General features: G+C 49.6%; 1 protein-coding gene across 2 annotated transcripts; it reads left to right on the top strand.

The window, feature by feature from the left end:
* Positions 1-1,095: 1,095 nt before the first annotated feature.
* IDH3B (isocitrate dehydrogenase (NAD(+)) 3 non-catalytic subunit beta) lies at positions 1,096-25,613 on the top strand. 2 transcript variants are annotated; one of them, XM_056543372.1, is made up of 12 exons: positions 1,096-1,217; positions 1,290-1,379; positions 1,452-1,550; positions 3,048-3,168; positions 4,090-4,150; positions 4,671-4,803; positions 7,359-7,492; positions 8,675-8,777; positions 8,898-9,044; positions 9,122-9,216; positions 9,300-9,360; positions 10,827-11,260. In XM_056543372.1, exons 1-12 carry the CDS (start codon positions 1,182-1,184, stop codon positions 10,914-10,916), a joined length of 1,170 nt encoding a protein of 389 aa, XP_056399347.1. In that variant the 5' UTR covers positions 1,096-1,181; the 3' UTR covers positions 10,917-11,260. The 2 variants fall into 2 exon arrangements, with proteins under 2 accessions (XP_056399347.1, XP_056399413.1); XM_056543438.1 differs by lacking the exon at positions 10,827-11,260 and adding an exon at positions 25,157-25,613 and having other exon boundaries at positions 1,099-1,217.
* The last annotated feature ends 1,000 nt before the right edge of the window (positions 25,614-26,613 follow it).

Below are 26,613 nucleotides of genomic sequence, written 5' to 3'. Positions count from 1 at the left end.
TCACTGCTACCAGAGTTGATTGTTACTGATGTGTGAGTCTGCAGAAGCTGATTGTAGTACAAGAAAATAACCACCAGATGTCAGTGTGTAACTGATTATACTTTATAATGCTTCCAGAAATTATTGTAGTACAAGAAAATAACCACCAGATGTCAGTGTGTTACTGATTATACTGTATAATGCTTCCAGAAATTATTGTAGTACAAGAAAATAACCACCAGATGTCAGTGTGTTTGTGATTATACTGTATAATGCTTCCAGAAATTGAAGATTTTCCTAGTATTTTGACGGAAAATTTAGATTTTATCACAGACAGGAGGCTCGTATCAGATGCATATTCCTTCTTTATTTTGCCCAATAGCAGAAAGAAATGCAAGTGTTAACAACATGAAAAGAAAAAATGCTGGTAACTAGGTACCTAGCAACCATAGTGACTCCCCTTTCTCTCCTCCACCAATGACCATACACAGGGAGTCCTATATAAACTGGCTGCAGCTCCTCCTCCTCCTCTTTCTTTCTGCTCAGTAGCAGTGTGCATACCAGATAAGTTGTAGTACTAGAAAATAACCACCAGATGTCAGTGTGTTTGTGATTATACTGTAAAATGCTTCCAGAAATTATTGTAGTACTAGAAAATAACCACCAGATGTCAGTGTGTTAGAGAACATATAATGCTTCCAGAGTTGATTGTAGTACCAAACAATTACCACCAGATGTCAGTGTGTTAGAGAACATATAATGCTTCCGGAGTTTATTGTAATACCAAACAATTACCACCAGATGTCAGTGTGTTACTGATCATATAACACCGTTAAAGGATCGTAGTACCAGACAATTACCACCAGATGTCAGCGTGTTACTGATGTGTGAGTCTGCAGAAGCTGATTGTGTTTACTGATCATATAACACCGTTAAAGGATCGTAGTACCAGACAATTACCACCAGATGTCAGTGTGTTACTGATCGCTGGATGGTAGTGGGCGGGGTAGGAAGCATTTGTGCGGTGATTGGCAGGATAGTAGTGGGCGGGGAGATGTGTGATGATTGGCAGGACAGTAGGCGGGGTGATTTGCTGTGATTGACAAGACAGTGGGCGTGGTTTTTAAGCAGGCGTCTCGCGCGTGAGGTCATATGACAGGAAGTTGGTGAGCGATCGCTTCCGGGGCACAGCAGGGGTCATTATGGCGGCGCTGAAGCAGCTCATACGGATAGGACAGGTAGGGCGGACACCGGGGGAGGGCGCTGTGTCCGGGGATGTGATGATATAACCGGCCGTCTCCTTCTATCAGGTGCGGAGATGTCTGTCCCGGGGGGCTCCTCCTCCGCTCGTCAGGTCCGTGTCCTCCGCGTCCCCCGTGCTGCAGGCTCTGCACAGCCAGGTAAGAAGGAGCAGGTACACGTGACACCAGAGGCGCTGTCACCATGGTAACTGATGACGCTGTTATGTGCAGGGGGAGCCGGTGAGGTCAGAGGGCGCCTTCCATGTCACCATGATCCCGGGGGACGGAGTGGGGCCCGAGCTAATGCACTCGGTGAAGGAGGTCTTCAAGGTGAGCTGACCCCGCCCCCTGTCAGTGTGACCCCGCCCCTTACTATAAGCCTGTCCCTCCTGTCAGTGTGACCCCGCCCCTTACTATAAGCCTGTCCCTCCTGTCAGTGTGACCCCGCCCCTTACTATAAGCCTGTCCCTCCTGTCAGTGTGACCCCGCCCCTTACTATAAGCCTGTCCCTCCTGTCAGTGTGACCCCGCCCCTTACTATAAGCCTGTCCCTCCTGTCAGTGTGACCCCGCCCCTTACTATAAGCCTGTCCCTCCTGTCAGTGTGACCCTGCCCTCATGTCAGTGTGACCCCCGCCCGTTACTATAACCCTGCCCCTCCTGTCAGTGTGACCCCGCCCCTTACTGTAACCCTGCCCCTCCTGTCAGTGTGACCCCGCCCCTTACTATAAGCCTGTCCCTCCTGTCAGTGTGACTCTGCCCCTAACTGTAAGCCTGCCCCTCATGTGAGTGTGACCCCGCCCCTTATTGTAACCCTGCCCCTCCTGTCATTGTGACCCTGCCCCTTACTATAACCCTGTCCCTGACTGTAACCTCGCCCCTCCTGTCAGTGTGACCCTGCCCCTTACTATAACCCCTCCCCTCCTGTCAGTGTGACCCTGCCCCTTACTATAACCCCTCCCCTCCTGTCAGTGTGACCCTGCCCCTTACTATAACCCCTCCCCTCCTGTCAGTGTGACCCTGCCCCTTACTATAACCCCTCCCCTCCTGTCAGTGTGACCCTGCCCCTTACTATAACCCCTCCCCTCCCCTCCTGTCAGTGTGACCCTGCCCCTTACTATAACCCCTCCCCTCCCCTCCTGTCAGTGTGACCCTGCCCCTTACTATAACCCCTCCCCTCCTGTCAGTGTGACCCTGCCCCTTACTATAACCCCTCCCCTCCTGTCAGTGTGACCCTGCCCCTTACTATAACCCCTCCCCTCCTGTCAGTGTGACCCCGCCCCTTACTATAACCCCTCCCCTCCTGTCAGTGTGACCCCGCCCCTTACTATAACCCTGCCCTCCTGTCAGTGTGACCCTGCCCCTTACTATAACCCCTCCCCTCCTGTCAGTTTGACCCTGCCCCTTACTATAACCCCTCCCCTCCTGTCAGTGTGACCCTGCCCCTTACTATAACCCCTCCCCTCCCCTCCTGTCAGTGTGACCCTGCCCCTTACTATAACCCCTCCCCTCCTGTCAGTGTGACCCTGCCCCTTATAACCCCTCCCCTCCTGTCAGTGTGACCCTGCCCCTTACTATAACCCCTCCCCTCCTGTCAGTGTGACCCTGCCCCTTACTATAACCCCTCCCCTCCTGTCAGTGTGACCCCGCCCCTTACTATAACCCTGCCCTCCTGTCAGTGTGACCTCTTCTTTACTATGCCCCGCCCTTTATTTTACTCCTCCCTTCATATCATTTGGCCCTGCCCTTTCTTTCTTTGACTCCTCCCCTACTCCTCACTGACCCGCCCCATCTTGTTGGCTCCTCCCCCTCCATGTTGTCTTCTGCAGGCGGCTGATGTCCCGGTGGAGTTTGATGAGCATCACCTGAGCGAGGTGCAGAACATGGCGTCTGCCGAAAAGCTGGAGGAGGTGCTGGCGTCAATGCAGGCAAACAGAGTCGCCATTAAGGGTAAGAGGGACGAATACCCCCTGACTGATGTGTGTGCGGGGCCCGGACCCTGTGACTGATGTGTGTGCGGGGCCCGGACCCTGTGACTGATGTGTATGAGGGGCCCAGACCCCCTGACTGATGTGTATGAGGGGCCCGAACCCCGTGACTGATGTGTATGAGGGGCCCGAACCCCGTGACTGATGTGTGTGAGGGGCCCGAACCCCGTGACTGATGTGTGTGCGGGGGCCCGGACCCCGTGACTGGTGTGTGTGCGGGGGCCCGGACCCCGTGACTGGTGTGTGTGCGGGGGCCCGGACCCCGTGACTGATGTGTGTGCGGGGGCCCGGACCCCGTGACTGATGTGTGTGCGGGGGCCCGGACCCCGTGACTGATGTGTGTGCGGGGGCCCGGACCCCGTGACTGGTGTGTGTTCGGGGGCCCGGACCCCGTGACTGATGTGTGTGCGGGGGCCCGGACCCCGTGACTGATGTGTGTGCGGGGGCCCGGACCCCGTGACTGATGTGTGTGCGGGGGCCCGGACCCCGTGACTGATGTGTGTGCGGGGGCCCGGACCCCGTGACTGATGTGTGTGCGGGGGGCCCGGACCCCGTGACTGATGTGTGTGCGGGGGCCCGGACCCCGTGACTGATGTGTGTGCGGGGGCCCGGACCCCGTGACTGATGTGTGTGCGGGGGCCCGGACCCCGTGACTGATGTGTGTGCGGGGGGCCCGGACCCCGTGACTGATGTGTGTGCGGGGGCCCGGACCCTGTGACTGATGTGTGTGCGGGGGCCCGGACCCTGTGACTGATGTGTGTGCGGGGGCCCGGACCCTGTGACTGATGTGTGTGCGGGGGCCCGGACCCTGTGACAGAGGCTTTGTAGATACCGGACACTAGGGGGCAGTATAATTCTCCCTCATGTCTTCTCCCCCTTGCAGGGAAGATCCACACCCCTATGGAGTATAAGGGGGAGCTGGCGTCCTATGAGATGAGGCTGAGGTACGTCTACATGTTCTGCACCCCTTATTCCCTGGTCTGACCTCCGGGGGCGCTAGGGGGCAGTTTCTTTATTTAAAGGAATACTCTACTGGAAAAAAAAATTCTTTATATCAACTGGTGCCAGAAAGTTAAACAGATTTGTAAATTACTTCTATTTAGAAATCTTAATCCTTGCACAGGAAGTTATTTTCTTTTTGAATTTCTTTCCAGTCTGACCACAGTGCTCTCTGCTGCTCTCAGCCGGTTTTCTATGGGGATCTGCTCCTACTCTGGACAGTTCCTTACATGGACAGAGGTGTCAGCAGAGAGCACTGTGGTCAGACAGAGAAGAAATTCAAAAAGAAAAGTGTTTCCTGTGGAGTAAACAGCAGCTAAGTCCTGGAAGGATTAAGATTTTTAAATAGAAGTCATTTATAAATCTGTTTAACTTTCTGGCACCAGTTGATTTAAAAATACAATGTTTTCCATCGGAGTACCCCTTTAAGCACCATGTAGTCACCCGCCTTCTTTCCCCGCTCAGGAGGAAGCTGGATCTCTTTGCCAATGTGGTTCATGTGAAAAGTCTCCCCGGGTACAAGACGCGGCACAACAACCTGGACCTGGTGATCATCCGGGAGCAGACAGAGGGCGAATACAGCTCCCTGGAGCACGAGGTACGTCATACAGAGGGGGCGCTGGTGAGCACAGGGAGGAGCATACAGAGGGGGCGCTGGTGAGCACAGGGAGGATCATACAGAGGGGGCGCTGGTGAGTACAGGGAGGATCATACAGAGGGGGCGCTGGTGAGTACAGGGAGGATCATACAGAGGGGGCGCTGGTGAGCACAGGGCGGATCATACAGAGGGGGCGCTGGTGAGCACAGGGAGGACCATACAGAGGGGGCGCTGGTGAGCAGAGGGCGGATCATACAGAGGGGGCGCTGGTGAGCACAGGGAGGAGCATACAGAGGGGGCGCTGGTGAGCAGAGGGCGGATCATACAGAGGGGGCGCTGGTGAGTACAGGGAGGATCATACAGTGTGGGGCGCTGGTGAGCACAGGGAGGATCATACAGAGGGGACGCTGGTGAGTACAGGGAGGATCATACAGAGGGGGCGCTGGTGAGCACAGGGAGGACCATACAGAGGGGACGCTGGTGAGTACAGGGAGGATCATACAGAGGGGGCGCTGGTGAGTACAGGGAGGATCATACAGAGGGGGCGCTGGTGAGCACAGGGAGGAGCATACAGAGGGGGCGCTGGTGAGCACAGGGAGGAGCATACAGAGGGGGCGCTGGTGAGTACAGGGAGGATCATACAGAGGGGGCGCTGGTGAGCACAGGGAGGATCATACAGAGGGGGCGCTGGTGAGAACAGGGAGGAGCATACAGTGTGGGGCGCTGGTGAGCACAGGGAGGATCATACAGAGGGGGCGCTGGTGAGCACAGGGAGGATCATACAGAGGGGGCGCTGGTGAGTACAGGGTGGACCATACAGAGGGGGGCGCTGGTGAGTACAGGGTGGACCATACAGAGGGGGGCGCTGGTGAGTACAGGGTGGACCATACAGAGGGGGCGCTGGTGAGTACAGGGAGGATCATACAGAGGGGGCGCTGGTGAGTACAGGGAGGATCATACAGAGGGGGCGCTGGTGAGCACAGGGAGGAGCATACAGAGGGGGCGCTGGTGAGCACAGGGAGGAGCATACAGAGGGGGCGCTGGTGAGCACAGGGAGGATCATACAGAGGGGGCGCTGGTGAGTACAGGGAGGATCATACAGAGGGGGCGCTGGTGAGCACAGGGAGGATCATACAGAGGGGGGCGCTGGTGAGCACAGGGCGGATCATACAGAGGGGGCGCTGGTGAGCACAGGGCGGATCATACAGAGGGGGCGCTGGTGAGTACAGGGAGGATCATACAGAGGGGGCGCTGGTGCGCACAGGGAGGAGCATACAGAGGGGGCGCTGGTGAGCACAGGGCGGATCATACAGAGGGGGCGCTGGTGAGCACAGGGAGGATCATACAGAGGGGGCGCTGGTGAGTACAGGGCGGATCATACAGAGGGGGCGCTGGTGAGTACAGGGAGGATCATACAGAGGGGGGCGCTGGTGAGCACAGGGAGGAGCATACAGAGGGGGCGCTGGTGAGTACAGGGAGGATCATACAGAGGGGGCGCTGGTGAGCACAGGGAGGATCATACAGAGGGGGCGCTGGTGAGCACAGGGAGGATCATACAGAGGGGGCGCTGGTGAGTACAGGGCGGATCATACAGAGGGGGCGCTGGTGAGCACAGGGAGGAGCATACAGAGGGGGCGCTGGTGAGCACAGGGCGGATCATACAGAGGGGGCGCTGGTGAGCACAGGGAGGAGCATACAGAGGGGGCGCTGGTGAGCACAGGGCGGATCATACAGAGGGGGCGCTGGTGAGTACAGGGCGGATCATACAGAGGGGGCGCTGGTGAGTACAGGGCGGATCATACAGAGGGGGCGCTGGTGAGTACAGGGCGGATCATACAGAGGGGGCGCTGGTGAGTACAGGGCGGATCATACAGAGGGGGCGCTGGTGAGTACAGGGAGGATCATACAGAGGGGGCGCTGGTGAGTACAGGGCGGATCATACAGAGGGGGCGCTGGTGAGTACAGGGAGGATCATACAGAGGGGGCGCTGGTGAGCACAGGGAGGATCATACAGAGGGGGCGCTGGTGAGCACAGGGAGGATCATACAGAGGGGGCGCTGGTGAGTACAGGGAGGATCATACAGAGGGGGCGCTGGTGAGCACAGGGAGGATCATACAGAGGGGGCGCTGGTGAGCACAGGGAGGATCATACAGAGGGGGCTCTGGTGAGCACAGGGAGGATCATACAGAGGGGGCGCTGGTGAGTACAGGGAGGATCATACAGAGGGGGCGCTGGTGAGCACAGAGAGGAGCATACAGAGGGGGCGCTGGTGAGCACAGAGAGGAGCATACAGAGGGGGCGCTGGGGAGTACAGGGAAGATCTAATGTCATATGGGGGCGCTGGTGAGCACAGGGAGGACCATACAGAGGGGGGCGCTGGTGAGCACAGGGTGGATCATACAGAGGGGGCGCTGGTGAGCACAGAGAGGAGCATACAGAGGGGGCGCTGGGGAGTACAGGGAAGATCTAATGTCATATGGGGGCGCTGGTGAGCACAGGGAGGACCATACAGAGTTGTTCAGGACAAACCAAAAACCCCCGTCATTCTCTGCAGAGTGCCAGCGGCGTCATCGAGTGTCTGAAGATCATCACCCGCGTGAAGTCCAACAGGATCGCCAAGTTCGCCTTCGATTATGCCACGAAGAAAGGTCGTTCCAAGGTCACAGCTGTGCACAAGGCCAATATCATGTAAGTGGTGCAAGGGTGGCCCCTGAGGAGAAATACAGCCATGGCTAACCAGGCCATGTATGTGTAAGAGTGGACATTACAAGCGGATACACGGGGTGGACCATGTGTATAAAAAAAACTGCAAACCTTTTAGGCAGGTGTGGAACAACTGCTACAAGGTAAGAGTTCCTCTTTTTATCAACTAACAAAATGCAAAGTGAACAGAAGAGGAATCTGAATGGGATTGATTTTTGGTGTGAGCGCCCTCAGCAGTGCCAGTTCATTTAGGTGCCCTTACACAAAGTCAGAGATTTTGTGAGGTTTATGATCAGTTATATAGGATTTAATGAAAATTTTTATTTGTAGGGTGAAAAACGGTGATTAACAGAAACAGCTGTATAGGAGGCGTAAAACTGGGCAAAGAACAGCCAAACTCTGCTAAGATGGTGAGGTTTTGAAATTGGTGTCATGTCACAGGTCAAGTGTTTTCCAACAAGGGTGCCTCCAGCTGTTGCAAAACTACAAATCTCAGCAACTCAACATCGTGTGAGACAAAGATCTAAGCAGCTACATCCCCATGAGATCTCTACTTCTCCGAGATGTACAGAACAAGCCCACTTTTATAGCAGAGTTTGGCTGTTCCTCGCCCAGTTTTGAGCCTCCTGCACAGCTTTTTGTGTTCCAGTTACTGAATGTTTCAACCTGCATATAAAAATGATGATGGTTATTACCTGTTTGGTCTAATTGTTTAATCATACACCTGACTATAATCATACAAAATTCCTGACCTCGTACAAGTGTTCCTAGAGGAATCCATCTGTTCTGAAGACAAAGGGTGGTCACCCCAAATATCAAACACCTGAGCAGTTGATCTGCGCGCGCGCGCGCACACACACATCAATCACTAGGGGGCAGACCTGAGCAGTTGATGTGCACACATATCAATCACTAGGGGGCAGACCTGAGCAGTTGATGTGCACACATATCAATCACTAGGGGGCAGACCTGAGCAGTTGATGTTCACATATCAATCACTAGGGGGCAGACCTGAGCAGTTGATGTTCACATATCAATCACTAGGGGGCAGACCTGAGCAGTTGATGTGCACATATATCAATCACTAGGGGGCAAGTGCATACTCGTCTTCATGTCCCCACCTTGTTGATTTCTTGTTTAACCCTTGCCTGACCTTTTGACCTGCAGGAAGTTGGGGGACGGCCTGTTCCTACAATGCTGTAAGGAGGTGGCAGAATTATATCCCAAAATCCAGTTTGATACCATGATCATCGACAACTGCTGCATGCAGGTGAGGGGGGTTATCTGGGCCATGTCTGACCACGCACACACCCTAAAGTAGGAGGGGCTTACCCTACAGTGTGTGGGGCTTTCTTTTTTATTTTGACCGCTGTGTGTTTCCCTCCTGCAGCTTGTACAGAACCCTTACCAGTTTGACGTGTTGGTGATGCCCAACTTGTATGGTAACATCATTGATAACCTGGCGGCGGGGTTGGTCGGCGGAGCGGGCGTGGTGCCAGGGGAGAGTTACAGCGCTGAGTATGCCGTGTTTGAGACGGTAAGTACGGAGGTGGGATCTTGATACTGCAGGGGGCGCTCCTTACAATTATTACACTGTGTGCTGCCTCCCTGCAGGGCGCCCGCCATCCCTTTGCCCAGGCTGTGGGCAGAAACATTGCCAACCCGACAGCAATGCTGTTGACCGCCACCAACATGCTGCGGCACCTGAAGTAAGTGTCCGCTGATGATGTCACGTAGGGCGGTGCTGACCCTCTCGGGCTGGACATCTTTCTCATTACTATGTCTCTTGCAGCCTCGAGTATCATTCCAATCTGATCTCTGATGCCGTGAAGAAGGTGATAAAGCAAGGAAAGGTGAGAAACCCGCATGACATGTCTCCATATACTGACCACACTCCGTACTAACACTGTGCTCACATAACACACCGACCTGAAGTATGTGAGTAATACATCTCCCACAATGCATTGCAGCACAGAGATATGAGCTCCTGCAGCACTATAGTAAATGCTAAGTCTGGGTGTACAGGTCCGTAGCGTTACATGGCAGTGAGTTGTTTCTGTGCATGAGTGTGCACTGTGAGCTGCAAACACGCCTCCGCATCATGTGATCCTACAATTACCCACAATTCTTTGCTGATCTTGCGTCACTTGGTGTCTGCACAGTTGTCTGCTCCTGTCACTCATCAGTAACCACACCCCCTGCTCCTGACAATCATCCCTGACGGATCAGTAACCACACCCTTTGCTACCTTCACTAATCATTAACCACGCCCCCTGCTCCTGTAACCCACCAGTAACCACACCCCCTGCTCTGTCACTCATCAGTAACCACACCCCCTTCCTCAGGCAGCACACCCTGCTCTCATCCGCTTGTTAGGTCTCGGGCGGTGATGTTGACTATTCTCTGCAGGTTTGTGCTTGTGAACCTTCCTATGTATAGGTGTACAGGATACAGGAGGGGGGGGGTGATGTATAGGTGTACAGGATACAGGAGGGGGGGGTGATGTATAGGTGTACAGGATACAGGAGGGGGGTGATGTATAGGTGTACAGGATACAGGAGGGGGGGGTGATGTATAGGTGTACAGGATACAGGAGGGGGGGGGTGATGTATAGGTGTACAGGATACAGGAGGGGGGGGTGATGTATAGGTGTACAGGATACAGGAGGGGGGTGATGTATAGGTGTACAGGATACAGGAGGGGGGGGGTGATGTATAGGTGTACAGGATACAGGAGGGGGGGGTGATGTATAGGTGTACAGGATACAGGAGGGGGGTGATGTATAGGTGTACAGGATACAGGAGGGGGGGAGACGAGACTATGTATAGGTGTACAGGATACAGGAGGGGGGGTGATGTATAGGTGTACAGGATACAGGAGGGGGGGTGATGTATAGGTGTACAGGATACAGGAGGGGGGGTGATGTATAGGTGTACAGGATACAGGAGGGGGGAGACTATGTATAGGTGTACAGGATACAGGAGGGGGGAGACTATGTATAGGTGTACAGGATACAGGAGGGGGGGGTGATGTATAGGTGTACAGGATACAGGAGGGGGGGTGATGTATAGGTGTACAGGGTACAGGAGGGGGGTGATGTATAGGTGTACAGGATACAGGAGGGGGGGTGATGTATAGGTGTACAGGATACAGGAGGGGGGAGACAATAATTCATCATTGTTTCTTTGTAGGTGAATAATTTTTTTTTTTCTTTTTTTTTTTTTTTCGTTCTCGCTGTTTCACTTTCGTTTTTCATTATTTTTTTATTTGCTGTTTTTGTTCTTTTCCTCTGTGTTGTTGCGGTCGTCTGGTCTTCTAGGTGCGAACGCGAGACATGGGAGGCTACGCCACTACCACCGACTTCATCAAGGCCATCATTGACCATTTGCATGCCCGCTACTCATACTAGACCCAACCCCTCCATGTGTTATAGGGTATACACCCGGCTGTCATGTCTGCGCCATCGGCTTTTTTATGTGATGATTATTTTTCTACTCAGATGAGTTGTACAGATGATATTTATTACCTGTGTCCACCCCCCTCCGGGCCGAGTATTAAAGTGACAGTAAAGTCCGGTTCACATTGTCCTCATTGTGTGAGTCTTCTGCCAATGTGTACATGTCTCACCGTTGGATCTTACATGGTGGGGAGAGGCGCCCTCATGTCTATAATAATTCCTATGGGGGCGGAGCACAACCAGAGCCATGAAATTAATCCAATGTTCTGCAGGCTTCTCCCATGTTGTGACGTAGATCTGAGAAAGGGGCAATAAACATTGAAGCATGAAGAACACATTGGAGTTCCCTTGATATCTGCATTTATCATTAAAACAATGTAGACCGATTCTCTAAGTTATAGAGAAACGTAATATCTAAGGTTATGACACAAAAAAATTATTTACTTCATGTCCTGCAGCAACAATGGGGAGATTCTTTCCTTTACGTCCTGCAGCAGCGTCAGTAGGGAAGTTTCTTTCCTTTTACATCCTGCAGCAGCACCAGTAGGGAAGTTTCTTTCCTTTTACATCCTGCAGCAGCACCAGTAGGGAAGTTTCTTTCTTTTTATGTCCTGCAGCAGCACGAATAGGGAAGATTTTCCTTTACATCCTGCAACAGCACCAATAGGTAAGATTCTTTCCTTTTACGTCCTGCAGCAGCATCAACACGGAAGATTATGTAGCACAGCCGATGTAGCACCTGCTGCTCCATAACCTCATTGTTTCGTTTTTTTCTGTCGTGTGGGACAGGTGCTAACTGGGAAGGATTACTCCATTTCATATCCCTTTTTTGTATTTTAAACTCTTTGCCTGCATGGTCATGTGAGCCCTTCTGTTGTGTTTGACTATGGGGGCTACAGATTCCTTACCTCCAGTCCGCTCCGAGATTTCCTCTACATTGTTTATTCTTGCCTATGTGGTTGCTGCATTGTTGCTGGCCTAAGAGAGTCAGATATTATAATCTTCTGTTGTTTTACTGGTGGAAGAGATTTGAGAACCCAAGCTACTGGCTTACTGTCTAATAATGAAGATGCTTGGTCTTAAAGGGATACTCCACTGCTCAGCGTTCGGAACAAACTGTTCCGAACGCTAGAGCCGGCAGCTAGTGACGTAAGGCCCCGTCCCCTCAATGCAAGTCTATGGCAGGGGGCGTAAAAAAAACCAGTGTCAGGCAGTACTGGAGCGGAGACGTCCTATACCAGACCCCGCTTTACAGTATGGCCATGACATGAAGGCAGTTCGAGGCCATACGGAGTTGCCTTCATTACACTGATAATGCAGCATGTGAGGTGATCCCACCTATGACCGGCTTTACAAAGTGAGACCGGTCATAGACGACTTTGGGGCCAAAATTTGGAGGCCTACGTACTAGGGATCTACCGATTATCGGTTTGGCCGATAATCACGATTTTGGGCATTATCGGTATCGGCAAGTACCTTGCCGATAATGCCCCGTGACCACCCCGCCGCACTGCACTGCACCTAACCTCCACCGATTATCGGTATCGGCCCTAAAAAAACGATATCGGTTGATCCCTACTACGTGCCCCTCAGGGAGCTCTCGGTAGATGATCAGTTTTAAGGGGAGACTCATCTTCCGCCAGTATATTCCCTCGAAGTGGGCACGGTATGGGGTGAAGCTCTCTAAACTCTGCGAGACTACCTCCGGGTACACTTGCAGGCTTAGAGTGTATGAGGGACGAGATTTCCGTATTGAAACCCCAGAATGTCCCCCCACTCTGGGTGTTAGCGGAAAAATTGTTTGGGACCTTGTGCACCCATTGCTGGATAAGGGTTACCACGTGTACGTGGACAACTTTTATACCAGCATCCCTCTCTTCACATCCCTTGCCGCCAGATCCACGTCCGCTTGTGGGACCGTGCGGAAGAATCAGAGAGGCCTCCCTCTAACTTTTTAAGACGCCTATTCCCAAGGGTGAGTCCCGTGCCCTTACCCATGATAACCTGTTGCTGGTCAGGTAAAAGGATAAGAGGGATGTCCTTATGCTGACCACTATTCATGGTAACGGCAGCACCCCTGTCCCTGTGCGAGGTACCACAACACCGGTCCTCAAGCCTGATTGTATTCTGGACTACAATCAGTATATGGGGGGCGTTGATCTTTCTGATCAAATCCTGAAGCCATATAACGCCATGCGGAAAACACGGGTATGGTACAAAAAAAGTTGCGGTCTACATGGTACAGGTTGCCATGTACAACGCTTTTGTACTGTCCCAGAACGCTGGCAACACAGGGACATTCCTCCAGTACCAAGAAGAAGTCCTAAAGGCCCTCATCTTTGGCGCCCGGGAAAGATCAGGCCGGACTTCCCAAGGGTCTAGTTATAGGCGCCAGGATCGTCCCAGGCCAACACTTTCCAGGTGAAGTCCCCCACACTGGAAAGAAGGGACGATCCCAGAAAAAATGCAGTGTGTCGCAGGAAGGGGATACGGTAGGACAAGAGGGGGATACGGTAGGACACCACCTATCAATGTGACACTTGCCCCGATCATCCGGGCCTCTGCGTTAAAAAAAAAAAAAAAAAAGGGTCACTGAGTCACTATCATCTGGGACTTTTTATGTTGCCTCAAATGCGCAGCGCTCTCTCTCCACCTGAGCGGGTGCGCATTTGAGGTAACAGGTTAGGGACGGCCACACACATCACATTCCCAGAATGATGATTCAGAGTATAGGGTTTGGGGCGGGCATCATTTTTACTTTTGGCTGTACTCTGGGTCATCATTCTGGGAACATAATTGGCATATCAGTAGTAACATTGTAATTTTCATGTCCCTGCCCATAGTACACTTCATCCATTCCTGGAAAAATAAAATTAGGGAGCACCCGTTTGTTCCAAATATCCAGTTCTCCCCTATACACCTTCCCCAGGGGGGGGTGTAGTTTCCAAAATGATGGCACTTGAGGGGGGGGGGGGGTCCCGCTGTTCTGGCTCCATGGTAGCTCTGTAAACGCTCAAGGCCCCTGAGAAAATTCTCCAAAAGTCGAATAGCGCTCCTGCTCTTCTGAGACCTGATGTGCACCCGCAGAGCAGTTTACGTTAAATATGAGGTATGTCCTTACTCTGACGAAATGTATTTACTTGTTAAAATTAGAAATTTGGGGTACCCCCAGCATTTTAGTGTAAACAATCTAATTTTTCCTTTTCACATCCCACTTCAATCAACATTTGTGGGGTATTAAGGCTCACTGTACTGCTTGTTTCCAAAATGGTATGCCATGTGGGGGGGTTTCTGTGTAATTGTATGCCATGTGGGGGGGGTTTCTGCTGTTCTAGCACCATAGGGGCTTCCTAAATGTGACATGTCCCCCCAAAAACCATTGTCGCTCCTTCCATTCTGAGCCCTCTACTGCGCCCGCCGAACACTTTACATATGAGATATTTTCTTACTTGAGAGAAATTGGGTTACAAATTTTGGGGGTGGATTTCTCTCCTTTTACCCCTTGTAGAAAATTCAAAAATTGGGTCTACAAGAACATGCGAGTATAAAAAAAAAATTAAGATTTTAAATCTTCACTTTGCTGCTATTCCTGTGAAACACCTAAAGGGTTAACACACTTACTGAATGTCATTTTGAATACTTTGGGGGGGGGGGGGGGTGCAGTTTTTATAATGGGGTCATTTATGGGGTATTTCTAATATAAAGACCCTTCAAATCCACTTCAAACCTGAACTGGTCCCTGAAAAATTGGAAAATTGCTGCTGAACTTTGAAGCCCTCTGATGTCTTCCAAAAGTAAAAACTCATCAATTTTATGATGCAAATATAAAGTGGACATATTGTGTATGTGAACCAATATATCATTTATTTGGTTTGTCTATTTTCCTTACAAGCAGAGAGCTTCAAAGTTAAAAAAAATAAGAATTTTCATGAAATTTAGGAATTTTTCTCCAAGAAATGATGCAAGTATTGATGAAAATGTCCCACTATGTTAAAGTAGAATATGTCACGATTAAAAAAAATCTCTGGGATGCATTTACTTTTGAATTTGATTCAGAGTTATTAATGCTTAACCCCTTAAGGACTGAGCCCTTTTTCACCTTAAGGACTCGGCCATTTTTTGCAAATCTGACCACTGTCACTTTAAACATTAATAACTCTGGAATGCTTTTAGTTATCATTCTGATTCCGAGATTGTTTTTTCGTGACATATTCTACTTTAACGTAGTGGTAAAATTTTTTGGTAACTTGCATCCTTTCTTGGTGAAAAATCCCCAAATTTGATGAAAAATTCAGAAAATTTTGCATTTTTCTAACTTTGAAGCTCTCTGCTTGTAAGGAAAATGGATATTCCAAATATTTTTTTTTTTATTCACATATACAATATGTCTACTTTATATTTGCATCATAAAATTGATGAGTTTTTACTTTTGGAAGACACCAGAGGGCTTCAAAGTTCCGCAGCAATTTTCCAATTTTTCACAAAATTTTGAAACTCGCTTTTTTTCAGGGACTAGTTCAGGTTTGAAGTGGATTTGAAGGGTCTTCATATTAGAAATACCCCATAAATGACCCCATTATAAAAACTGCACCCCCCAAAGTATTCAAAATGACATTCAGTAAGCGTTTTAACCCTTTACGGGTTTCACAGGAATAGCAGCAAAGTGAAGGAGAAAATTCACAATCTTAATTTTTTACACTCGCATGTTCTTGTAGACCCAATTTTTGAATTTTTGCAAGGGGTAAAAAGGAGAAAATTTTTACTTGTATTTGAAACCCAATTTCTCTCGAGTAAGCACATACCTCATGTGTCTATGTTAATTGTTCGGCGGGCGCAGAAGAGGGCTCAGAAGGGAAGGAGCGTCAAATGGTTTTTGGGGGGCATGTCACCTTTAGGAAGCCCCTATGGTGCCAGAACAGCAAAAAAAACCACATGGCATACCATTTTGGAAACTAGACCCCTCGGGGAACGTAACAAGGGGTAATGTGAACCTTAATACCCCACAGGTGATTCACGACTTTTGCATATGTAAAAAAAATATATATTTTTTTTACCTAAAATGCTTGGTTTCCCTAAAGTTTTACATTTTTAAAAAGGGTAATAGCAGAAAATACCCCCCAAAATTTGAAGCCCAATTTCTCCCGATTCAGAAAACACCCCATATGGGGGTGAAAAGTGCTCTCTTGGCGCACTACAGGTCTCAGAAGAGAAGGAGTCACATTTGGCTTTTTGAAAGCAAATTTTGCTCTGGGGGCATGCCGCATTTAGGAAGCCCCTATGGTGCCAGGACCGCAAAAAACCCCCACATGGCATACCATTTTGGAAACTAGAGCCCTCGGGGAATGTAACAAGGGGTTAAGTGAACCTTAATACCCTACAGGTGTTTCACGACTTTTGCATATGTAAAAAAAAATTAAAAAATTTACCTAAAATGCTTGGTTTCCCAAAAAATTTACATTTATACAAAGGGTTAAAGCAGAAAATACCCCCCAAAATTTGAAGCCCAATTTCTCCCGAGTACGGCGATACCCCATATGTGACCCTTAACTGTTGCCTTGAAATACGACAGGGCTCCAAAGTGAGAGCGCCATGCGCATTTGAGGCCTAAATTAGGGATTGCATAGGGGTGGACATAGGGGTATTCTACGCCAGTGATTCCCAAACAGGGTGCCTCCAGCTGTTGCAAAACTCCCAGCATGCCTGGACAGTCAACGGCTGTCCGACAATACTGGGAGTTGTTGTTTTGCAACAGCTGGAGGCTCCGTTTTGGAAACCGTGGCGTACCAGACGTTTTTCATTTTTATTGGGGAGGGGAGGGGGGCTGTGTAGGGGTATGTGTATATGTAGTGTTTTTTACTTTTTATTTTATTTTTTGTGTTAGTGTAGTGTTTTTAGGGTACAGTCGCACGGGCGGGGGTTCACAGTAGTTTCTCGCTGGCAGTTTGAGCTGTTGCAGAAAATTTGCTGCAGCTCAAACTTGCAGCCCGATACTTACTGTAATCCTCCGCCCATGTGAGTGTACCCTGTACATTCACATTGGGGGGGACATCCAGCTGTTGCAAAACTACAACTCCCAGCATGCGCTGAGAGACTGTACATGCTGAGAGTTTTAGTTTTGCAACAGCTGTAGGCACACTGGTTATGTATCACGGAGTTTGTGACCTTACTCAGTGTTTCCAAACCAGTGTGCCTCCAGCTGTTGCAAAACTACAACTCCCAGCATGTACGGTGCATTGTGTAAGGTGACTGCTGGGAGTTGTAGTTTGCAACAGCTGGAGGCACACCGGTCGTGAAACAATGAGTTAGGTAAAAAAAAAACTAAGTTTCACAACCAGTGTGCCTTCAGCTGTTGCAAAACTACAACTCTCAGCAGTCACCGACAGCCAACGGGCATGCTGGGAGTTGTAGTTATGCAACCAGCAGATGCACCACTACAACTCCCAGCATGCACTTTAGCTGTTTGTGCAAGCTGGGAGTTGTAGTTATACAACAGCTGAAGGTACACTTTTCCATAGAAAAAATGTGCCTCCAGCTGTTGCAAAACCATAAGTCCCAGCATGCCCATAAGGGAATGCTGGGAGTTGTGGTGGTCTGCCTCCTGCTGTTGCATAACTACAGCTCCCAGCATGCCCTTTTTGCATGCTGGGAGCTGTTGCTAAGCAACAGCAGGAGGCTGTAACTCACCTCCTGCTGTTGCTTCATCACAGGACTGTCCCTCGCCGCGGCCATCGCTCCTGGGGCCCCGATCCCAACATGGACGCCGGGGATCGGGGTCCCCAGCACCCGGGGTCGTCTTCCCGCACCCGCTCACGCCCTCCGGAAGAGGGGCGGAGCGGGTGCGGGAGCGACACCCGCAGCAGGCGCCCTGATTGGTCGGCCGGTAATCCGGCCGACGAATCAGGGCGATCGTGAGGTGGCACCAGTGCCACCTCACCCCTGCAGGCTCTGGCTGTTCGGGGCCGTCTCTGACGGCCCCGAACAGCCAGTTATTCCGGGTCACCGGGTCACTGGAGACCCGATTGACCCGGAATCGCCGCAGATCGCTGGACTGAATTGTCCAGCGATCTGCGGCGATCGCCGACATGGGGGGGCATAATGACCCCCCTGGGCGATATGCCGGGATGCCTGCTGAAAGATTTCAGCAGGCATCCGGCTCCGGTCCCCAACCGGCTAGCGGTGGGGACCGGAATTCCCACGGGCGTATGGATACGCCCTGCGTCCTTAAGGACTCGGGATGCAGGGCGTATCCATACGCCCTATGTCCTGAAGAGGTTAAAGTGACAGTGGTCAGATGTGACTCTGGTCCTAATGGTGAAAATGGGCTGGGTCCTTAAGGGGTTAATGGCCGTTTTTAAAGAGTTACTCCGATGGAAAACTTTATTTTTAATCAACTGGTGCCAGAAAGTTGAACAGATTTGTAAATGACTTCTATTAAAAAATCTTAATCCTTCCAGTACTTATTAGATCTGATTAGATTTGATCTGACATCTTATCCCCTATCCTTTGCATAGGGGATAAGATGTTTAGGGGCGGAGTACCCCTTTAACAAAAAATTGTTTTCCACTGGAGTACCCCTTTAACTTTTTTTTTGCAATGTTATAACCCCCATAGGGGACTATAGCACTGCGCACACTGATCTTTTACATTGATCATTGTTATCCCATAGGATAACATTAATCAATGATTCTGTCACTTGACTGCTCATGCCTGGATCTCTGGCACTGAGCTGTCATTCGGTGATCGGTCATGCAGGAGGAAGGTAGGGACCCTCCTTGGACCCTCCGCGGTTGTCCCAAACAGCCCACTGAGCTAGCCAGGGGTAGTTTACTTTCACTTTGGATGTGGCGATCAACTTTGAACGCCGTGTCTTAAGGGTTAATAGCGCGCGGCACCGCGATCAGTGCCGCGCGCTATTAGCCACGGGTCCCAGCCGTTGTTAGTAGGCCGGGCCCGACCTACTATGACGCGGGGCCCCGCGTTATAGAAATGGATCGGACTCAGGGTGTACAGGTATGCCCTGGGTTCTTAAGAGGTTAAAAATGAAAGAAGCAATCTCTGCAGGGGTTTTGATAAATCTCCCCCATACTGTGAACGGAGCCTAAGCTGCTTTATCTAGATGGATAATGGATACACAGGTTGGGTTACAAGCATTGAAATTGAGATTAGCTCACTCATCATGAAATGTATCCTTACTGATCAGACGTGTAGACCTCCCACCTGGTCTCACAAGTGTGTGAAGTACTACAGGCTGGATAGTGGAGAATCCAGACGACCAGCCTGCAGTAGATTAGTACGACAGCACATGACGCAAAACAACCTTCCTCTCAAAGGTAATTGCTGAATCCACATTGGTGCTGCTGCTGCAGGACATAAAGGAAAGTGTAATTTTTTTACTGAATGTAAATTATTTTCTTTAGTACAAAGCAATTCTATCCAATACAATTTTTTTATACAGCAGCCCTTGAGGATTATTTCTTTTAGTTGGGAACAAGACACAGTGATACCATATGTCCTCTCATTGCAGTAAGATAAAATCTTCCCTATTGGTGCTGCTGCGTTGGAATAAAAACTACACTGTATTGTTCATATCTTTTGGTGACTTAAGTTTTCACAAACGTTTCCGCCGGTTAGTCTGAGTGGTCATTGCCCAACCAAGACTAGTGTGGAGAAGCTCATGGCTGAGTGCTGCTTCTACCCTCTCGCTATGTATGTATTCCAAGACAATCCCTTAGACTTTCATAATGAGGCCGTCTAAATCACATGGCACAGAGTGTGAGGAGAATGTGCTTTGTTTAGTCTTCTCTCGGCCCGTTCTAACAATTGATTTGGGTCTGAACACTTAGACCCCCGACTTATGTCCCTGAGACATGTCAGAAAGGTTGTGAAAACTTAGTCGCCCTTTTATTGAGCACATTCTGTATACACCCACAGTGCAGGGAGAAAATGTTAGCCAGCCTCTAATAAAGGAGATGAATTAAGGGAAGAGTTCATAGGGGCTCGTAGTGGTAAACCCGGTAAGATCCCTCCAAGAGAACATCAGACGATCCTAAAAGAGGTGAGAAACGATCCAACGGGGCACAGCAAGAAACCCTACAGACTACACCCCTTCTGTCCTCAGAGAAACACCGAACAAGCATGTGACCATGTACGGACACCGCAGGGGAAGCGGCGCCTGACACAAGACATGGTGGCAGCCGGTCTTAAGTTCTGAGGCCACTTGAATCTCCCACAATGCTGTGTGGACAAATGAAACGAAAGTGGAACTTTTCTAGCACAAATGCACAACACTGTGAAAGAACCTTGTACACAGCACCAGAACTTCACCCCTACTGTGAAGGATGGTGGAGGAGTCCGGTTTAGGAGTGGCTTAACTCAGGATCAGCAGTGTCATTTATACACTGCTCAAAAAAATTAAGGGAACACCTAAACACCACACTGTAACTCCAAGTCACTGACACTTGTGTGAGATCCCACTGTCCACTCAGGAAGAACACTGATTGACAATCAATTTCACATGGAACAGACAACAGGTGGAAATTATAGGCAATTAGCAAGACACCCCCCAATAAAGGAGTGGTTCTGCAGGTGGTGACCACAGACCACTTCTCAGTTCCTATGCTTCCTGGCTGATGTTTTGGTCACTTTTGAATGCTGGCGGTGCTTTCACTCTAGTGGTACATTGAGATGGAGTCTACAACCCACACAAGTGGCTCAGGTAGTGCCGCTCATCCAGGATGGCACATCAATGCGAGCTGTGGCAAGAAGGTTTGCTGTGTCTGTCAGCGTAGTGTCCAGAGCATGGAGGCGCTACCAGGAGACAGGCCAGTACATCAGGAGATGTGGAGGAGGGCAACAACCCAGCAGCAGGACCGCTACCTCCGCCTTTGTGCAACGAGGAGTAGCAGGAGGAGCACTGCCAGAGCCCTGCAAAATGACCTCCAGCCGGCCAAAAATGTGCACATGTCCACTCAGTCAGAAACGGACTCCATGAGGGTGGTATGAGGGCCGACGTCCACAGGTGGGGGTTATGCTTACAGCCCAACACTGTGCAGGATGTTTGGCATTTACCAGAGAACACCAAGATTGGCAAATTCACCACTGGCGCCCTTTGCTTTTCACAGATGAAAGCAGGTTCACACTGAGCACATGGGACAGAGTCTGGAGATGCCGTGGAGAACGTTCTGCTGCCTGCAGCATGACCAGTTTGGCGGTGAGGTGGTATTTCTTTGGGGGGGGCGCACAGCCCCCCATGTGCTTGCCAGAGGTAGCCTGACTGCCATTAGGTACCGAGATGAGATCCTCAGACCCCTTGTGAGACCATATGCTGGTGCGGTTGGCCCTGGGTTCCTCCTAATACAAGACAATGCTAGACCTCATGTGGCTGGAGTGTGTCAGCAGTTCCTGCAAGAGGAAGGCATTGATGCTATGGACTGGCCGCCCGTACCCCATACCTGAATCCGATTGAGCACATCTGGGACGTCTCGCTCCATCCACTACAGACTGTCCAGGAGTTGGTGGATGCTTTAGTCCAGGTCTGGGAGGACATCCCTCAGGAGACCATCCTCCTCCTCATCAGGATCATGCCCAGGCGTTGTAGGGAGGTCATACGGGCACGTGGAGGCCACACACACTACTGAGCCTCATTGTGACTTGTATTAAGGACATTACATACAGTTGGATCAGCCTGTAGTGGGGTTTTCCACTGTGATTTTGAGTGTGACTCCATATCCAGACCTCCATGGGTTAATACATTTCATTTCCATTGATAAATTTTGTGTGATTTTGTTGTCAGAACATTCAACTATGTAAAGAGGAAAGTATTTCATACGATTAGTTCATTCAGATCTAGGATGTGTTATCTTAGTGTTTTTTTTGAGCAGTGTCATTCATGAGGTTTTCTGGACTTTTACACTAACTCCAAATAAACAGATTTGTTCTGGTCCTGGTGGTGGCGCTGCAGATACTACTGCTCTTTGCTCTAAAGAGTTGGAGGGGCAGTTCAGCATGTGAGCAGACGCCTTATACAACCCCATAGGAACTAGTCCTCTCCTGATCACCCCTCCCTATAACTATGATGTCACTAGTACCCTCCAAATATTCCCTCCTATCACTAGTCTTTTAATATTCACTCCCTATCACTATGATGTCACTAGTCCCCTAATAACCCCTCTCTATCATGATATTACTGGTCTCCTAATAACCCCTCCATATCACTATGATATCACTAGTCTCCTCCTAATAACCCCTCACAATGAGGCCCCTCATCCTCTTGATATCCACCTCTTCCCCCCTCATTGTGATGATCAGCAAGTGTCCTGAGGATCGGCCATTGCATCAATGACTTGTATACATTATACATTTTTTCTAGAAAATGAAGTATTCCTCACAGGAAAGGATTGCAGTAACACATGTTTTGCTATACACATGTTTATTCCCTTTGTGTGTATTGGAACTAAACCAAAAAAGGGAGGAAAAAAAGCAAATTGGACGTAATGTCACCAAACTCCAAAAATGGTCTGGACAAAATTATTGGCCCCTTAACTTAATATTTGGTTGCACACCCTTTGGAAAAAATAACTGAAATCAGTGGCTTCCTATAACCATCAATAAGCTTCTTACACCTCTCAGCCGGAATGTTGGACCACTCTTCCTATAACTATTAATAAGCTTCTTACACCTCTCAGCCGGAATGTTGGACCACTCTTCCTATAACTATTAATAAGCTTCTTACACCTCTCAGCCGGAATGTTGGACCACTCTTCCTTTACAAACCGCTCCAGGTCTCTCTTATTGGACGGCGCCTTTTCCCAACAGTAATTATAAGATCTCTCCACAGGTGATCATTGGGATTTAGATCTGGACTCATTGCTGACACTTCAGAACTCTCCAGCGCTTTGTTGTCATCCATTTCTGGGGGCTTTTTGACGTATGTTTGGGGTCATTGTTCTGCTGGAAGACCTAAGATCTCGGACACAAACCCAGCTTTCTGATACTGGGCTGTACAGTGCGACCCAAAATCCATTGGTAATCCTCAGATTTCATGATGTCTTGTACACATTCAAGGCCCCCAGTGCCAGAGGCAGCATAACAACCCCAAAACATCATTGACCTCCACCATATTTCACTGTAAGTACTGTATTCTTTTCTTTGTAGGGCTCATTCCGTTTTCGTTAAACAGTAGAATGATTTGCTTTACCAAAAAGATCTATCTTGGTCTCATCTGTCCACAAGACGTTTTCCCAGAAGGATTTTGGTTACTCAAGTTCATTTTGGCAAAATGTAGTCTTTCTTTTTTATGTCTCTGTGTCAGCAGTGGGGTCCTCCTGGGTCTCCTGCCATAGTGGGGTCCTCCTGGGTCTCCTGCCATAGTGGGGTCCTCCTGGGTCTCCTCCATAGTGGGGTCCTCCTGGGTCTCCTCCATAGTGGGGTCCTCCTGGGTCTCCTCCATAGTGGGGTCCTCCTGGGTCTCCTCCATAGTGGGGTCCTCCTGAGTCTCCTACATAGTGGGGTCCTCCTGGGTCTCCTGCCATAGTGGGGTCCTCCTGGGTCTCCTCCATAGTGGGGTCCTCCTGGGTCTCCTCCATAGTGGGGTCCTCCTGGGTCTCCTCCATAGTGGGGTCCTCCTGGGTCTCCTCCATAGTGGGGTCCTCCTGGGTCTCCTCCATAGTGTTTCATTTCATTTAAATGTGGACGGATAGTTCGCGCTGACACTGATGCTCCATGAGCCTGCAGAACAGCTTGAATATCTTTGGAACTTGTTTGGGGCTGCTTATCCACCATCCAGACTATCCTGCGTTGACACCTTTCATACATTTTTCTCTTCTGTCCACGCCCAGGGAGATTATCTACAGGGCCATGGGTTGTAAACTTCTTGATAATGTTGCGCACTGTGGACAAAGACAAATCTAGATCTCTGGAGATGGACTTGTAACCTTGAGATTGTTGATATTTTTCCACACTTTTGGTTCTTAAGTCCTCAGACAGTTCTCTTCTCCTCTTTCTGTTGTCCATGCTTAGTGTGACACACACAGACACACAATTCAAAGACTAAGTGAACTTCTCTCCTTTTTATCCGCTTTCAGGTGTGATTTTTATATTGCCCACACCTGTTACTTGCCCCAGGTGAGTATAAAGGAGCATCACATGCTTGAAACAATCTTATTTTCCCACAATTTTGAAAGGTGCCAATAATTGTGTCCAGACCATATTTGGAGTTTGGTGACATTATGTCCAATTTGCTTTTTTCCTCCTTTTTTGGTTTAGTTCCAATACACACAAAGGAAATAAACATGTGTATAGCAAAACATGTGTTACTGCAATATATATATATATACAGGAGAGGAGATCTCTATATATATATACAGAGGAGAGGAGATCTATATATATATATATATATATATATACACACAAAGGGAATAAACGTGTATAGCAAAACGTGTGTTACTGCAATCCTTTTCTGTGAGATATACTTCATTTTCTAGAAATATTTCAGGGGGGCCAACGTATACGGCCATGACTGTATTACGTGTTGGTGTGAGCTGTGAGTGATGTTTGTAGAAGTGAGGCTAGAACAGTTTTGTACATCATATTACAGTAACCCCCCCCCCGACATGCGATGGCTCCAACATATGATCAAATCGACATACGATGCTTTTATATGTCGGGGCCATCGCATTAACTACTATCCGACAGCGCAAAATGCTTAAGCTGGTTCACTTACCTATCCCCGCTGCTCCGGTTCCCCTTCGCGATCCTCCGCCGTTTTCTGCATCTTCTCCAGGGTCCAGGCCTCGCTTTCCGGCATCGTTGTTACGTCGCTGCACACGCCGTCCCGGCGCACCAGCGTAATAACGTCACCAGAAAGCGAGGCCCGGACACCGGAGAAGATGCGGAAAAAAACGGAGGATCCCGAAGAAGACGCCGGAGCAGCGGGACACCATCGGGAGCGGTGAGTACAGCTTCCTATACTTTACATTGCACGGATCCCTCAACATACGATGGATTCGACAAACAATGGGTCGTTTGGAACAAATTACCATCGTATGTTGAGGGATCACTGTCTATGGTTGTTTTATAGACCCTAGTGGCCAATATAAGGTATAACATGCTGCCTATTCTTAGTTTAATTATGAAGTAACATCTATGGTCACCGTGTTGCTTTGTAACTTGGAAAGTTTTTTTATTGCTTGCAGGTGCGAACAACAGATATGGGAGGATACGCCACGTCCCTGGACTACACACAGGCTGTGATCGCCAACCTCAACTCCTAGAGCGCCCCCTGCTGCTTTATGACCCCTCACCGAGGAATCGCATCCCTTCACTATATTCCTATTTGTGCGTATTTATGTGTGTGCTCCAGATTAGTGACCTCATTGTGCACCGCTCGCTTACATGACTGAGGATCACGGCTACTGGGCAACCTTGTTTTTATCATCAGGCATCTATCCAGTGAGTTACTGCTATGGGCACTGGATGTGCAGAATGTACTGTAGGTACCACCAGGGGCAGGGAATGTACCACTATGGGCAAGGGGTGTGCAGAATGTACTGTAGGTACCACTAGGGGCACTTCATTCATAGTTTAATGCACTAAAGGTCCTGCTGTGGGTTCAAGATTCTTAAAAGGGTACTCCGGCCCTGAGACATCTTATCCCTTATCCAAAGGATAGGGGATAAGATGTCTCACCGTGGGGGTCCTGCCACTGGGGACCCCCGTAATCTTGTATTCGCCACCCACCTGTTTGAGCTGCACGCCGCGGTGCCAGCTCACGAACAGCCGGGTGCCGACCACGTGGCCGGAGTATCGTGACGTCACCCCCCGCTATGCAAGACTTGCATAGCGGGGGGCGGGTGGGTGACATCACACAGGGGCGGAGTTGTGATGTCACGATACTCCGGCCCCGTGGTCGGCACCCGGCAGTTTGGGAGCTGGCACCGCGGCGTGCAGCACAAACAGGTGGGTGGCGAATACAAGATTGCGGGGGTCCCCAGTGGCAGGACCCCCCCACAGTCAGGCATCTTATCCCCTATCCTTATGATAGGGGATAAGGTGTCTCAGGGCCGGAGTACCCCTTTAAGCACTGAAGATACCATGAGGGGCCCGGGACCCCTATACTGTAAGATACTGATGGGCACTGGATGTACAGAGGGTAATGCAGTATAATGCAGATTAATGTGTGCTGCTATTTACATGAATAAAGTTGTGTTGTGTGTTAAATTGCGCTTGTAGAGTGACCCTCAATTCATTACAGGAGCAACAATTAGTGATGAGCGGCAGGGGCCATATTCGAATTCGCGATATTTCACGAATATATGGATGAATATTCGTCACATATTCGGTTATTTTCGCTTTGCGTATGCAGATAACTATCCAATCCTATTTTATCTAATCTTATCCAATCTATCCTATCTTATCTAATCCCATTTTATCCAATCTCATCTATCCTATCTTTCCTAATCCTTTTATCTATCCTCTCTCTCCAATCCTATCTTATCCAATCTCATCTATCCTATCTTTCCTAATACTTTTATCTATCCTCTCTCTCCAATCCTATCTTATCCAATCTTTTTTAATCTTATCCAATCTTTTCTATCCTATCCCTCCAATCCTATCTTATCCAATCTTTTCTATCCTATCCCATCTCCCCAGT

Source organism: Hyla sarda, chromosome 1 (genome assembly GCF_029499605.1).
Source record: "Hyla sarda isolate aHylSar1 chromosome 1, aHylSar1.hap1, whole genome shotgun sequence".
In the NCBI taxonomy this organism is placed as follows: domain Eukaryota; kingdom Metazoa; phylum Chordata; class Amphibia; order Anura; family Hylidae; genus Hyla; species Hyla sarda.
This window is presented reverse-complemented; position numbering and strand designations above follow the sequence as displayed.

Coding starts and splice junctions, on each gene's coding strand:
- IDH3B (XM_056543372.1), top strand. CDS start 1,182: ATGGCGGCGCTGAAGCAGCTCATACGGATAGGACAG. Junction 3,169..4,089: donor AAACAGAGTCGCCATTAAGG/GTAAGAGGGACG, acceptor TCCCCCTTGCAG/GGAAGATCCACACCCCTATG. Junction 4,151..4,670: donor TCCTATGAGATGAGGCTGAG/GTACGTCTACAT, acceptor TTCCCCGCTCAG/GAGGAAGCTGGATCTCTTTG.